This window comes from Oncorhynchus keta, chromosome 27, assembly GCF_023373465.1.
Source record: "Oncorhynchus keta strain PuntledgeMale-10-30-2019 chromosome 27, Oket_V2, whole genome shotgun sequence".
NCBI lineage: Eukaryota > Metazoa > Chordata > Actinopteri > Salmoniformes > Salmonidae > Oncorhynchus > Oncorhynchus keta.
In genome coordinates, this window is record NC_068447.1 from 43007246 (window position 1) to 43021435 (window position 14190).

The window sequence follows — 14190 nt, forward strand, 5'->3', positions numbered from 1 at the left end:
GGACTGTGCCCCAAAAGCATGTTCGAGTGGCAGAGTCAATATCAGCACTTATAAACCCAGGGTTGTTACAGTATTTTGTCTGACAGACGCTTACATGGTCTGACAGACGCTTTAATGACAACCACAATGCATTGTATGATGTCAACATACATGGCGCCACAGAAAAGCTTAGCATTAGCTCATCATCAGTTCAACATAAAACATATAAAAACATTTTACACACGTGTCCATTGTGTCCATTACAATCTATGCAAGAATCTGAATGCATGATTTGTCACCAACTTGAAAACGTGAATAAAATAGTAAATACATTATAAACCATACATACATACACACGGTGTGCTACAGCAGAAAGGACAGCACGATATACAGAAAATATCCACATATTTTGATAAGAACGCACACATTGTCAAGGTCCAATTTGTAAGGAAAACAACCATGATGGCAATGCGGGTGTGTCGTGAAAATGTTTGTGCAAGGCCTGTATTGACTAGAGATGTGCAATGTCCTCATACTTGGGAAACACTAAGGAAAGTGCTTGGACTCTCGTTAAAGAGAGAAGTTTGTCCGGATCAGTAAAGCCTCATAAATAAATGGTCTGCAACCAGTAAAGCCTCATACATAAATTGTCCGCAACAGTGAAATGGGCTACTTCTTATGTGAATTAATGAGGAGGAGGAACAGGCCTCAATTCAAACGGTTGTTAGAAAATACAACTTGTTAGAAAATAATTTGAATTTGACAAGTTGAAACATAGCCTATAGAAAATTAGCAGGCAACATGCCTTCGTTTGAGGGCTGCGTGGGTAACTGTCCTGTTGCTGAACAATCACATTTTGGAACAGTGAGAGAATTCCGACATCATCCCTACCTTAGTTTTCTTTCATGCGCATGGAGGTTACATTCGGACCCCTGGCCAGACCGCACGCATGTTGTTTTTGTCCACCCACACCAGATGCAATCAGGACATGCAGGTTGAAATATCAAAAACTCTGAACCAACTATATTAATTTAGGACAGGTCAAACAACATTAAACATTTATAGCAATTTAGCTAGCTTGCTGTTGCTAGCTAATTTGTCCTGGGATATAAACTTGGGTTATTTTACCTGAAATGCACAAGGTCCTCTACTCTGACATTTCATCCACAGATAATAGGGTAAACCGAGTTTGTTTCTAGTAATCTCTCCTCCTTCAAGCTTCTTGTTGTTTTTTGGACTTTATATTGTGCTTGGCAACCGATTTTAAGGTGCATTACCACCTGGACTGGAGTGTGGACCTCAGTTCATCTTTCAATCACCCACGTGGGTATATGCTCCTAAAAAACAATGAGGAGATGAGAGAGGCGGGACTGACGGGTGCGAGCACTGTGGGTGCGAGCGGTGTGGTCAGCATGTTTTAACCTCATAGTCATTGCATCACTTCAAATCCAAAGTACTGTAGTACAGTGCTAAAACAACAACAAATGGTCAATGTCCAAATATCTTTAACATGTATTCACTAAGAGATGTGAATACTCCCATCCTTGAAGACATCACTGGTAGATTGATAGTAAAACGAGATTCTATGCAAGGCTACCAACCTGTCAGATCAGTGATTGGTTATATAGGCTATAAAGAAACAATCATCATTGATCTAATAGGCCTATATTTACGTTGCCTTCAGAAAGTATTCATACCCCTTAACCTATTTCACATTTTGTTCTGTTACAGCCAGAATTCAAAATGGATTAAATAGATTATTTTTTTTACACACAATACATATTGACAAACATGAAAATTAAAATCTTTAATATCTTGAGTCAATAAGTATTCAACCTCTTTATGACAAGCGTAAATAAGTTCAGCTCCCCCATGTATATAATTTACTTCATTCTAAAGACTCAATTTTTGTTGTTTATTCTCTAAATATTGCTACTTTTATAAGTACTATACATGAGAAACAAATCATTCAAATACCACCACTATTTATTCTATTAACTTTGCCCTAATACTCTTCCAGACATACTGTATCTGTATTGTAAATAAGAATGTGAAGAAACAAGAAATCAACTACCACAACCCATTAGTAGACTGTCAGTACTGTGTGACAAAAAAAAAGGCACATTCACTCATCTGCCATAGCAGCAATAACATTTAGGCATAAGAAATGTACAGGTAACTACCAGAATAAAGGAAACACCAACATAAACTGTCTTAATAGGGCAAAAAAAGAGGAGGAAGGGAAGTGCTGATAAGGTACAGTAGTAGGTTTTGGTAGACAGAAGTTGCTCTTTGGTAAAAGGGGTAAATTTGTCATCAAAAAGGAGGACCAAGGCACTCTTCATATAATTATTTAAATGCCTTTATTTGTATGTCATGTTTACTGGAAACAAAGTTTTTTTTAAATCTGACGCATGGCCTGCTGACACCACCACAAGCCGCCAGAACAGTCCTTGGCATATATTCTACAAGTGTCTTGAAAATGCTGTCTCAGGCTCCACTCCAGAATCTCCCATAAATTGGGTTGAGATCTGGTGACCGAGACACAAACCCCTTTAAATCCACTATGCTCCTTTGAGATCCCGCTTTAAAAGTCATTGCGCTCTCTGCTTCTAGCCATGTTAGCCAAAGTAATAGGCAACTGGACATTTTTAAGCATGCTGGGATGTTAATTGTTTAATTAACTCAGGAACCACACCTGTGTGGAAGTACCTGCTTTCAATATACTTTGTATCCCTTTTATTCAAGTGTTTCCTTTAGTTTGGCAGTTACCTCTATAACCGCAAATGTTATCAACATGACACAAAATACATTCTAAAACTGGCAGCACAGTGCAATGGAAAAGGTATGTTTCCTCATCTGCCAGCTCAATCCCAGTATGAAGAGACTAATTATTTTCTACTTTAATTAGTGAAACTAAATCCCCAAGCCGCCACCACACCGTAGCTGATGCCTTCACTTAGTCTAAATCATATGTGGTCCAATACCCTGTGTGTGTGTGTTTGTGTGTGGCCAGCACTCCAGTACTAAATTGTGACTGGCCCAGGAGGACACCAGAACACGGTTGGTGGGTGACAGTAACTCATCTAAAACCCAGGCTTAGTGTGGGGATCAAATCCCTGCATGATTGAGTGCCTAATTTCATTCACCATGCATGACAGAGCAAGCTTAGAGCACACAGGCAGACATGTGGGGACACACAAACACACAGGTCCGACTCCAACAAGCCAGCAGAGGATGGGCTGTATGGGGGGGTGGGGATTCCCTAGAAGCGTACAAAGTACTATGGGAAATTTTCCACGCTAGGCCAGGTAACGGGAGAGAGGAAGAAGAGAAATGTGACAACACGACAGTGCCTTGGTGTAAGAAAAGGATGGGAGGGAGGTGGGGTGAGAGGAATGCCAGGAATGAGCTCAATTCCAATGTTCCCCCTTCTCCCCAAAGTGTGCACTCACACACTCAAGGATTTAGGGGCGAGTGCATTCATTGGATTGGTAAAGACTGAGTATCTGCAATATGTCTCACACCAGTCCAACACTTTTAGCCCTTGAAGAGGAGTGCTTGAGTGAACAAGTGCACACTTCAAAAAGATGGGGGTGGATGGTGTAATTAGGCTACTCAAGAGATAACTGCTTCAATTTAGCAGGCTGACCATCCGTCCCTTTCCTGGGTTGATGTTGTTATTCCTGACAGCCTTGCCAACTGTAGCTAGGTCCAGGTCCAGGTGGCTAGCGGTCTAGTCTCACACGCCAGACACTTCTTGTGTGCTATTTGCCTGTGGACCAGATTACATTCAGTCGGACCACCAGACACCTCAGACCACATGACCAATCTCTCTCCTCTTCACTTGTCCTTCTGACCACGGGCTGACGAGGAAAACGTCACAATCGCATCACTGAGTCGATGGGAAAATCATTAGGAACCAGCTCAAAATGTGACACCACACTGGAGATTGCATTTGTGGTTGTCCCGGTCATCTCCAGAGGACCGCATGATGAATCCTAGAGTGATGCTGCCCATCAATACCTTCATGGGTGAATGAATTATAACGATATTACAAAATGCCCCAATCAAAATTCCACTCACTGTCACTCGGTCTGTCCAAGTGTATGGTCTTGGATTCTAGAATTCTAGCATAAATGAAACACCCATCCCCATACTTCTGAAGTCACTCGTTTATATCAGACTCTTGGTCCTGTCAGTTCTCTCAGCAGTGAGTGTGGCGCTGAGATGAGGCCCAGACTGCAGATCAGTAGTACTGCAGGCATATAGTCACTGTCTGTGTGACATGATCAAGGGTAAAGACAACACAGCTGTGGCTGGAGGACTCTGTCATATCCAGTTGCACCAGCCCGTCTGAACAGGACAGAGCTAGCCTGGTTCCAGACCTGTTTGTGCTTTCTGGGCATCATCACGGCGTGACAATGCCCAAAGGAGTTGGGAAGACGGCACAAACAGATCTGGAACCAAGCCAGGACAGGGCTGATGTGAGATGGTGACAGCTCCGGGCGAAGTCAGCCCACTGCTGTTCTCCCGCTGCCTGGTCTGTGCTGCTCCACTCTTTCCTTTCCACAGCCAACCTTCCTGTTCCACTAACACACAGCAAAGGCCAGACAGGACTGAGGAGCATGATAAATATACAACCCAAAATAACAGTTTTTCCTCTTATGCCAATGAACCAGTTACAAAATGTGTAAAATTGCAATTTTATCTGCTTGTGGAGTGTTGACTTCCGTGGCCTTGTGAGGATGGATTCCAACTGGTCCCACACCTCGACACATTCATGATCTTTGGAAAGGTTCACCATCACTGGTTCAATTTGATCTCCCAGGGAAATCTCAAAACACAATTCAAAGGATGGCCAATCTTCAGAAAGAGATAATCCACATAATGAAACAATCGTCTCCAATTTGCATCAGTGCAGTGACACACTAATAGAAGACTAGAAGACCTTTATGATGATGGTATAGTATGATTGGCTATAGTTTGTTTCAGATGACTGCTAAGATAGGTTACATATAAGAATTGGTAAAAACCATGTTAAAAGAGACAAATGGGACTCAATTTTATGCATTTATTCATGTAGTTATTTCACTGATTCAAAGGCTCAAGGCTGGGTCAGCGATTTAATAGCCAAAAATACTCTAGATTTTGTGGTTAATTTCTTTATCATCTGCTTTCTTCACTTGTTCTCTTCATTTTTTTTTTGGACCATCCTTCCATAAAAATGCCACAACTTTGAAAAGTGCATTTCTTCAAAACTTCTTTTTTTCTCCTTCTTTCCCCATAAAAACATTTCCCCCATCTTCAAGGCTTATGAGGTCACAAATTCGCAAACAAGAAACAACCAACATTTTCCCCCAAAGGTTTTATAACCATCCTGTTCAGACACACAAACAACCTTCTCCTTTTTACACAGCCAGAGAAGAACAAAAAAGATTAAACATAAACTCCCAAACCTTTTGTACAGAGAAATCAAACTAAACAGAGAAAATGTATTTTATATTAGTCCATGTTTTTATCCTCTGAATTCACTCCCTCTCAGGTTTCTGCCATTTTAATATGGGAGGGGAGGGAGATTCACACATACCAGGTACAGGTCTGTGTGTCTATTGACATGAAGCTCTGTGTGTAGTAAGTAATATCAGTCAGTCAGTCCATCATACCACGCTGCTGGTCGGTCTGTTTCTTTATATGGATTAGGAACCAGTTGTATGTCTAGAGGCCATTTTCCCAACAAGTCACCCAGTAATGTCAATGATGGTGCGTCTGTGTGTCATCAGTTTCAATCTTTCAGAGTAGGCAAGATAAATCGTATGTATATGTTAAGAGTCTCAGTGTGGGTAGGTCTAAGCCAGTCCGAATCCCTCTGAGCATTCCTGAATGGCCAGCAGCAGCATGTGTCTCAGTTTCTCGTAGCTCTCGTAGGCTGGGAGGTCCAGCTGGTTAAAGCTATATAGGAGAGAAGGAGAGGTTAGGCAGGAATCAACGACAACCAACAATAGATTGGATATTTTCACTCAATACATGAATGCATGGGGTGAATCTCCAGTGTCTCTTCCCCTCAAAACATCAGGGGAAGATAACATAAGAGCACTTCCTTACTTACCATTTTGAGGAGGACATGAAGCCTAGACAAAGGACTTTTTTATGTGTGTACACTTGTGTTATTTACCAGGTGTGAGCCGTGTGAGTGTACATTACTTTACCAGGTGTGAGCTGTGTGGGTGTATATTACTTTACCAGGTGTGAGCTGTGTGGGTGTATATTACTTTACCAGGTGTGAGCTGTGTGGGTGTATATTACTTTACCAGGTGTGAGCTGATGGTAGGCGGTCGGTGGAGCGGTCGTCGCGGTGGATCTGGAACTTCTGTATTCCGTTCATGCCCTCCAGCGCGGCGAAGCCCTGCAGAGGAACCTTGGACGTGCCCGTCACGAACTGCAGGAACTTGGCTCTGTCCGCCTGGTCGAAGGAACGCAGGGCCCGCCAGAACCACTGGATCTGAGGTGAGAAACGGTCAGGGTCACACCTACACTACACAGACCAGTAGCATACAACCAATATTAATGCATAGTATATAATACAACCAATAGACCCATCTGGTATGTGTGACATCATTGGTACTGGGTTGTATTCACCATGCACTAAACTACAGAAAACAGACTGCAAAAGGGAGGGATTTTGCTGCTAAATTTTGCTCTTACGAATACGACCCTTGTGTCTATTATGTCTCTGTATGCACTTGTATGGAGCTGGACTGGTACTTGTGGTACTCGGTGTGTCTCTACCTGTATGGAGCTAGACTGGTACTTGTGGTACTTGGTGTGTGTCTACCTGTATGGAGCTGGACTGGTACTTGTGGTACTCGGTGTGTGTCTACCTGTATGGAGCTGGACTGGTACTTGTGGTACTCGGTGTGTGTCTACCTGTATGGAGCTGGACTGGTACTTGTGGTACTCGGTGTGTGTCTACCTGTATGGAGCTGGACTGGTACTTGTGGTACTCGGTGTGTCTCTACCTGTATGGAGCTGGACTGGTACTTGTGGTACTCAGTGTTGGCCTTGAGGTCGTCTATATCTATAGTGGGCAGGCCAGATATGAGCAGCTCCAGCTCCTGCTCTGTGAAGATGGAGATCAGCCTCTTGGGGATGATCTCGTAGAAACCCTCCAGATAGGCTGACAGCTGCTTACGGATCGCACCTGCAGGAGGAGGAAGAGGGAGTGACCGTGTAGACTAACACACTTACAAAGCTACCATTTTACACAAGTAGTACTTCACTACAAGACTTTCAGCCGTGCAACATTTGACAATGTATGCGCCTATTTTACAAGGTTAACTCTAATAAATGTATACCATGTATACAATATGTATATTACTAATTTGGGTGCTTGACTGGATGTTCACAAATGTACTTTTAAATGCTGGGTATCTGTAAAGCACTGTGACGACTGCTGATGTAAAAAGGGCCTTCGAAAGTACATTAGATTGATAAATGTGTCAGGTTTCTATGTGTTGGTGTTGTCTCGGGTTCTCACCAGTCATCTTCATCTGACAGACTAGGTGGACGTACTCCTTTTTGTTCTCCTCGGTGACAATGATGTTGCCTCCGTTAGGCTTCAGGTCCCGCACCTCACACACACCAAACTCCTGGACCTGGAGGGGGGGAAGAAAGGGGGAGGGAAGGAGAGAGCATGGAGAGAGTTCAGCAGAGCCGCCACAGAATTAAATCGAATCCATGAGGGGTTCACTGACGAAAGCGAAAAGATAAAAAAAAGGTCATTTTTAGTCATGGCTGGCATCTGTTAAGTTATAAAAAATCTGAGACTTGCCTATCTTGAGGCACTCAGTCGCATAATTAGCAGTTTTCTGAGTTTTGTTAAAGGGACATTTCCAGAAGTTCAACTTCACATTCATCATGTCCGGCACTACCCCGACCCAACGCATGTGAAAATGGCGCGTTTCTATGTTTTGTATTAAAAAAAATGTTTTTCTCACAATGTCATCTTGTGATTTCAACCAATTAGTTGGCAATGCCTACTCGTAATTGGTTGAAATCACATGATGCACACCAGATGATGCCATTGGGAAAACCTTTTAACACAGAGCCCAATTTTCACATGCGTTGGGTCGGGTTAGTGCCGGACATGATGAATGTGAAGTTGAACCTTTTGGAAATGTTCCTTTAGTATAAAAGAGACGAGCGCACACACACACACACCGACACACACGAACGTACCTCAGTGCTAAACGTCAGCTCATAGCCCAGAGTGGAGACATCATTCTCCAGCAGGTAGACAAGGCCCTGGAAGAATGGGTAGTCCTCACTCTCCATGTCTGTGTACCTGAGAACAACATAACACCGGCAGCTAAATCAACTACTGAAACACTCCACAAATTAACAAAACATCTCTTGCTACGTACAAGTACATCTCAATGATCTGAACACCGTTTCCCTTAGTGGGACAAAATAAAAAGTGGTATTGAACTGAACAACAGTTCACAGATGAAGGGTTATACTGAGTACATGTCATTGTATCTGCAGCCGAGAGGTAAGGCGCAGGAACCGCGTGTGAAGTAGTGTGTGTGTGTCCACAGCCCCCCTACCTGACACTCTTGCCCAGGATGTGCTTGTAGAAGCTGCGTGTGAAGTAGCACTCCAGTAGTCGGTTGTCGTAGACGGCCTTGGCCACCACACGACCTACGAACTTGAAGTAGCTGAGGTGGTTTGGGTTGCAGTGGGACGAGGGGTTAATGGTGTAGGTGACCCTGTCGCCAGGAGAGGTGCGGAACAGGGCGTACATGGCGTTAAACATCTCCCTGGAGATGATCATGTACCACTCTCTCAGCAGACCTCCGGCATCCTGACCCTCCTCCCCTTCAAACACTATGTACCTGGGAGGTGGGGGGGGGAATGTAGGTCAGTACACTTGACTGTCATTCTGTCATGTGGAGAAACAGGCAGAGAACAGAGAGAGAAAGAGAGGGACATGAAAAAATAGACAGATGGAGAGAAAGACAGAAACCATAAGAGACAGAGGAAATAAGAGACCCCCGTTCCTTACAGTCTGTTCTTCATGTCCTCGGGGCTCTTGCGGTGCAGCTCTCTGTAAGAGTCTTCAAAGACGTGGTCCCTCCTGACGTGGACAGCCATGTCCTCCTTCCTAAGACCCTCATCCAGACGCTCCAGCTCCTGACGGAAGTATCTGGAGGGAGGGAGTGAAATTAATAAAGAAAGAACCTACAATGTTATCATGAGACACACGTTCCACCTAAAGGACCAGTGTTCGACCTGGAGCGATCAGGGTTGTGTTCATTAGGGCAAGCAACTGTATTGGAAGTGTTTTGCAACGGAATACAAAATTAGAGCTTGTTCATTGGACAAGTCCAGGATGTCCCTCCCGGTTTCATTCTATTGTCTTCCATTGGGTGCCTAATTAACACTAAAGAAGCCTTCCTTACTTCCGCTTGACGTCAAAGTCGAGGATACGGATGTAGTCGACCAGCACAGCGAAGGGTCCGTCGGCCAGGTGGGTGGTGGACTGACGCAGAATCTGGTTAAGCACGGTGCGGTGAGTCTCTGTAGAGGGAATGAAGGAGGGAGAGAGACAAAGGGAGAGAGAAAGAAAGGAAACATGTCAGTCGCATTTTAGGTCTTGATTCAGGCTGAATCTCAACATTTTCCTTGACTCCTCACGTCTCCTCTCCTCGTCACCAAGGAAATCACTGAAGGAAAATATCTGCTTTCCTTTAACGTTTTGAGAGTCCGGGAAGGAGAGCGGATGCAAGGGAAATACATGAGTCACCCCCTGCTATACCCTCCCATCGCTGCTCTCCAGTCCCAAAACTCACCGGCAAAGCGGAGGAACTTCTGTGTGTCGGGAGGCAGGTTGGAGGAAATGTGCATGGAGGAGGGTTCCCTGGAGAAGAAGGGGTCCAGAGAAGAGGGGGTGGCGGGGGTGAGGGGCGCAGGGGACAGTGGGGGAGGCTCATCTTTGATGTGGGACAATTGGCTCTCCCTGGTGTCCCTGACGGGGGGCTTGCTCTCCCTCTCTGTGGCATGGACCAGGAAGAAGGCCTCCACTGCCGGCTGAAGAACTGAGGGAGAGAGAGAAAGAGGGTGAGTAGACTGCTGAATTCAAGTACCCAAACTCGTCCAATAACACTCATTTTCATTTTTAAAAGTCGTATTTTTACCATTTTGTGGCTATTAACAAAACCCAGTTCCAATGTTTCATTGCCTGAGTGTACAATCAATACCACTACTTCTTATACTTTAAGCACATTGGTTCAGGGAGAGGAACATATAGCACCCAGGAAGGTGTAGTAAAACAGTTTGAGGTTTACTACGGTTAACACATACCCAGAACAGCGTGCTGATCATGTGACTCCTCCAGTTCCTTCAGGCACTCCCCGAGCATGTCCCACAGCTCGTCTAACAGAAGCTGCTCGCTTAGCAGGGGGAGGTCTGGGAGACGCTCCTCTGTCTCGGATTGGCCGTTGCCTTCTTCATCTGCATAAGAGAAGGAAATACAAAGCACACGTTAGACTAACTGAACCATGTCAAATTATACCCATGGTATTTATACCATGGTATTTACCTTATAGTTCGATTGGCTCTGGCTGCATTCCAGGTCGTATTTTTTTTAGCAGTTGTGCCGCACATCTCTGACGATGCATCGTTTATCGAACATGGGTCCTGAGACGTTAACATCTTCAGGTGTTATGAGATGTAATAATCTGTGCAGTGTGACTGCAATTGAAGACGTCCTGGAACGCACCCACTGTGTGTTGTGGTTAATGGCCCAATGCAGCCATTTTATATCGACATTAAGTACCTTACTGTAATACATTTCCATTCAAATGGGCAAAAATGTTTTTTTTTAGCATAAGAACTTCCTCAAGCAGTAATTTCACTAAGACTGTCTGGGAATGGTCTGAGCGGGAGGGGAAAACCAGCTGTTATTGGCAGAAAGGTCTAGAACTTTTTGTTATTGGTCAATTAACCAATTTACCGCATGGTGACATCACCATAGAAAGACGAAAGTACCGCCCATGCAAACCTGCTGATCAGAAGATCCGGTGTAGATTTTCAACCAGCAGGAAATAACACTGATCAAATGTTTTCACAATTTAACAGTGTTCGTTTCTTCGGCCGTTGTACAATATGATACAAAACACAGGAAAAACTTTACGTGATTAGTGTTGCTGTAGTTTAACGGCAGTCTTACCCAGGGGTGCAAGGTCCTGCTCCAGAGGGGATGGCTGGTCTACATCCATGGGAGACTCATCCCTCTGGGCTGCCTGGGGCTCCGACACTGACCCTACCTCCGACTGGAGAAGAAATGGTAGGGGGAGGGTAGGATGACAAAAGTAGGTGCAGAGAGAGGGAATATTTAGGCAGATGGGAAGAGCGAAAGAGACAGAAATGTGATCAATATAAAATGGCAGACAGTTCACTGGAAAAATTAGTGTACCATGCTGATGCATGATGACATTGACATCCTCATAAACCTGCAGACAGAGAGGGGGTGACTGGGAGGGGGGCTCGAAGCATGAAGCCATGACAGCTAGCCAATACAGACCTCATCACATCATACAGTAGAGAAAGCAGGCAGCACCTCCATTCCAGAGCTGGCTTCAAACACTATTTGAAACCTTCCAAATAATTTCAGCATCTGTTCTAGCCTGTCTGGTCATTCCAATACTGAATGCAGTGGATATTTGGCATATCTCCCATCTCAGTCTGTTTTCAGCTTTCATCATGTCAGCGGTATGGAGGTTGTCGGTGTGAGATTGCGGGCTGTACGATAGGCTGATTTCAAATGCACCGATGGTGTCAGTAGCAGTGTGTCGGTATCCGTGTTTGGAGTAAGATCAATATGCATGGAAATGTAATCGATAGTGTGAGCATATGGTGAGTATGAATGTAAATCAGACCTTGGTTAAAACAGTATTTGCTTTCTTTTAAATACTTCAGCTACACTTGAATGAGCGTGCCTGATAGAATGGAACCAATGCTAAAAGTGCAAAAGAAAAAACATCTGGTACTATTTGAACCCAGGTCTAATGAATAAGCATGTAGTCAGTATGCATCATTTAGTCAACAGCACACAAATGTGTGCTTGTGTGGATCAATAGGCATGTAGTCATGTTTGCTCAGAAGCAGCAGTAGTCGGTCAGTGCGTGCGTTGCGGCCCATCATGCTAACCGTTGCAGCGCTCGCCGTGGCGGGGGCAGGGGGGGCAGCGGCGGGGGCATGGGAGGCAGCCACGGAGGATCCGGCGACAGAGGCGGAAGGCGGGGGTGCCTGCTGTAGGCGGCGTGCCCGCTGCCCCTCTCTCACCATCTGGATGATGGCGTCAGCCTCGGCTTCAAGCTGACGTACCGCTGCTTGGATACTGCTGGCAGAGCCCAGACTGGTGGAGCCTGGACACACAGGAGACAAGTTACATAACACTGACCCAGAGCAGAGAAAATCTAGACTAGAGAAGCTGACATTCCTGATTAAAATCAGGAAAATAACAACCTTGCCAGAGAAAGCTGTCAACCAGTCATGTCTTTTTTTAAAAACTTGTTGCTAATTTAAAAACAAACATTTTTCATATCATTTCCAAAATGAACAGACTGATGACTCTAGCCATTCCTATGAATGATTTTGCCGTGTGTATGTGGGAGCGTGTGTAGTAGTGTACGGTTGTCTAACCTAGTCGTCCGGTCTGCTTGGCCTTCTTGTTGGCGCGGCGCGTGTCCTCTCGGAGTTGGATGATGACCTGCAGAACCCGCAGGAAGAACTTCTGGGTGGACGTCTTCGAGGTCAGGGAGGACATGCAGGGCAGCTGCAGCTCCCGCCCGCCCAGCGTCCGCTTCTGGGCTGCCACGATCACCACGCTCTCCGAGCCGTCGAACCTGCGCCCCCGCCAGCACGCGAGGACGGGCGACAAGGCGAAGTACAGTCATTATACAGAAACAGACCAGTGGTAGAGTAGCAGGCAAAAGTTGTGGCTTAAATGATCAGACAGACGGATTGTCGAGTAAACGAAATGTTACAATTGCCGCCTTGCATTTCTTAACTTTTTGAGCATCATGACCATGTAAAACTAAAATAAAGATATTATTTCCGTTTCAAGCCTTGCTTTGTGGTTTTCCTATTTCTTAACACCGTGTGGGTCTCTATTCTCCCACCTGAAAGTGTGTGTTGTATTTAACCAAACCTAAATAGGTCAAGTTGACACTAGGAGAGAAACAGTGATGACTATCCATTAACATGACACTGTAATCTCCAGAGAGCCGTGTCTTTATGAGAGCTAAATGTCAACTTAATCACAAAGCCGCCTCTAAAAGGCTGCTCCAACAGGATACTGTCATTAATACTGTGCATTTAGCCTCAAGATACTGAAATCCTTCTACAAGTAATCACTTCACAGTCTTCCTTGTCCTACTATGTAGCTACTTGAGTTAATAGACACTTAGCTTAATCTGTGTCTAGCAAACTGGCCTAACTGAAAACCCTACCTCTGAAATGTAAAGTGATGTTTAGTCTAGTAATTAGGACAATACCAGTACAGCAATATTTTTTCCAGGACAAAAATTAAAACACGAAGCAGACCAAACTCTTAGATCGTTTAAAAAACCTTCTGTATCTAAAATATTGTGTGCTATAACTTGAGGCTGTTTTCCTTAAGACGTTTTGTTCCCTTTACACGATAATAACGAGTATCACAATACCCGGCCCTACTAGGAGGGGGCTTAATCTGGGTCCAGAGATGCAGCTGGTACTATTTTCCTCCCCAGACCCCCTCTCTCTTCACCTGCTAGTTTACCCCTAATCCCTGGCTCTCAGAACTTCTCTCTTCACCTGCTAGAGAGCTTACCCCTAACCCCTGACTATCTCAGAACTTCTCTCTTCACCTACTAGAGTTTACCCCTGACCCCTAGCCATCTCCGAACTTCTCTCTTCACCTGCTAGAGAGCTTGCCGGCCTTCAGCCTGGCAGAGAGGGAAGTGTCCTCGGCCGGGGCGTCAGGTGACTGGGCGTCGGCCCGGGCTCTCCTCTGCTGCTCCAGGTTGTACTCACGCAGCTCAGCCAATAATGTGCCTAGAGGAGAGAGGGGAAGACCACCAGTGGTCATCAACCGGTTGACGACAAAGCCTTTGCGTACCAATTTTTTTTGTTTTTCTGTTTCGTGCTGTTGGCTGTAAGTGCAACTAA

At 44.9% G+C, this 14190-nt stretch overlaps 1 protein-coding gene across 19 annotated transcripts in view; it reads right to left on the bottom strand.

Moving 5' to 3' along the window:
• Nucleotides 1-5039: 5039 nt before the first annotated feature.
• The window catches only part of LOC118360127 (E3 ubiquitin-protein ligase HUWE1-like), an 82342-nt gene continuing 73191 nt past the window's right edge, over nt 5040-14190 (bottom strand). For 15 of the 19 annotated variants that reach the window (XM_052482486.1, XM_052482482.1, XM_052482491.1 and 12 more), the window contains 14 exons: nt 13940-14076; nt 12685-12898; nt 12190-12407; nt 11210-11312; nt 10342-10491; nt 9831-10076; nt 9441-9558; nt 9044-9184; nt 8586-8873; nt 8218-8323; nt 7517-7634; nt 6999-7180; nt 6291-6481; nt 5040-5931 (listed from right to left, as the gene is read on the bottom strand). In XM_052482486.1, the coding sequence (XP_052338446.1) occupies nt 5829-5931; nt 6291-6481; nt 6999-7180; nt 7517-7634; nt 8218-8323; nt 8586-8873; nt 9044-9184; nt 9441-9558; nt 9831-10076; nt 10342-10491; nt 11210-11312; nt 12190-12407; nt 12685-12898; nt 13940-14076 (2315 nt within the window). In that variant the 3' untranslated portion in view covers nt 5040-5828. Of the gene's footprint in view, nt 5932-6290; nt 6482-6952; nt 7181-7516; nt 7635-8217; nt 8324-8585; nt 8874-9043; nt 9185-9440; nt 9559-9830; nt 10077-10341; nt 10492-11209; nt 11313-12189; nt 12408-12684; nt 12899-13939; nt 14077-14190 lie in introns of all 19 variants that reach the window. The other 4 variants (XM_052482484.1, XM_052482494.1, XM_052482493.1 and 1 more) reach the window with 3 other exon arrangements.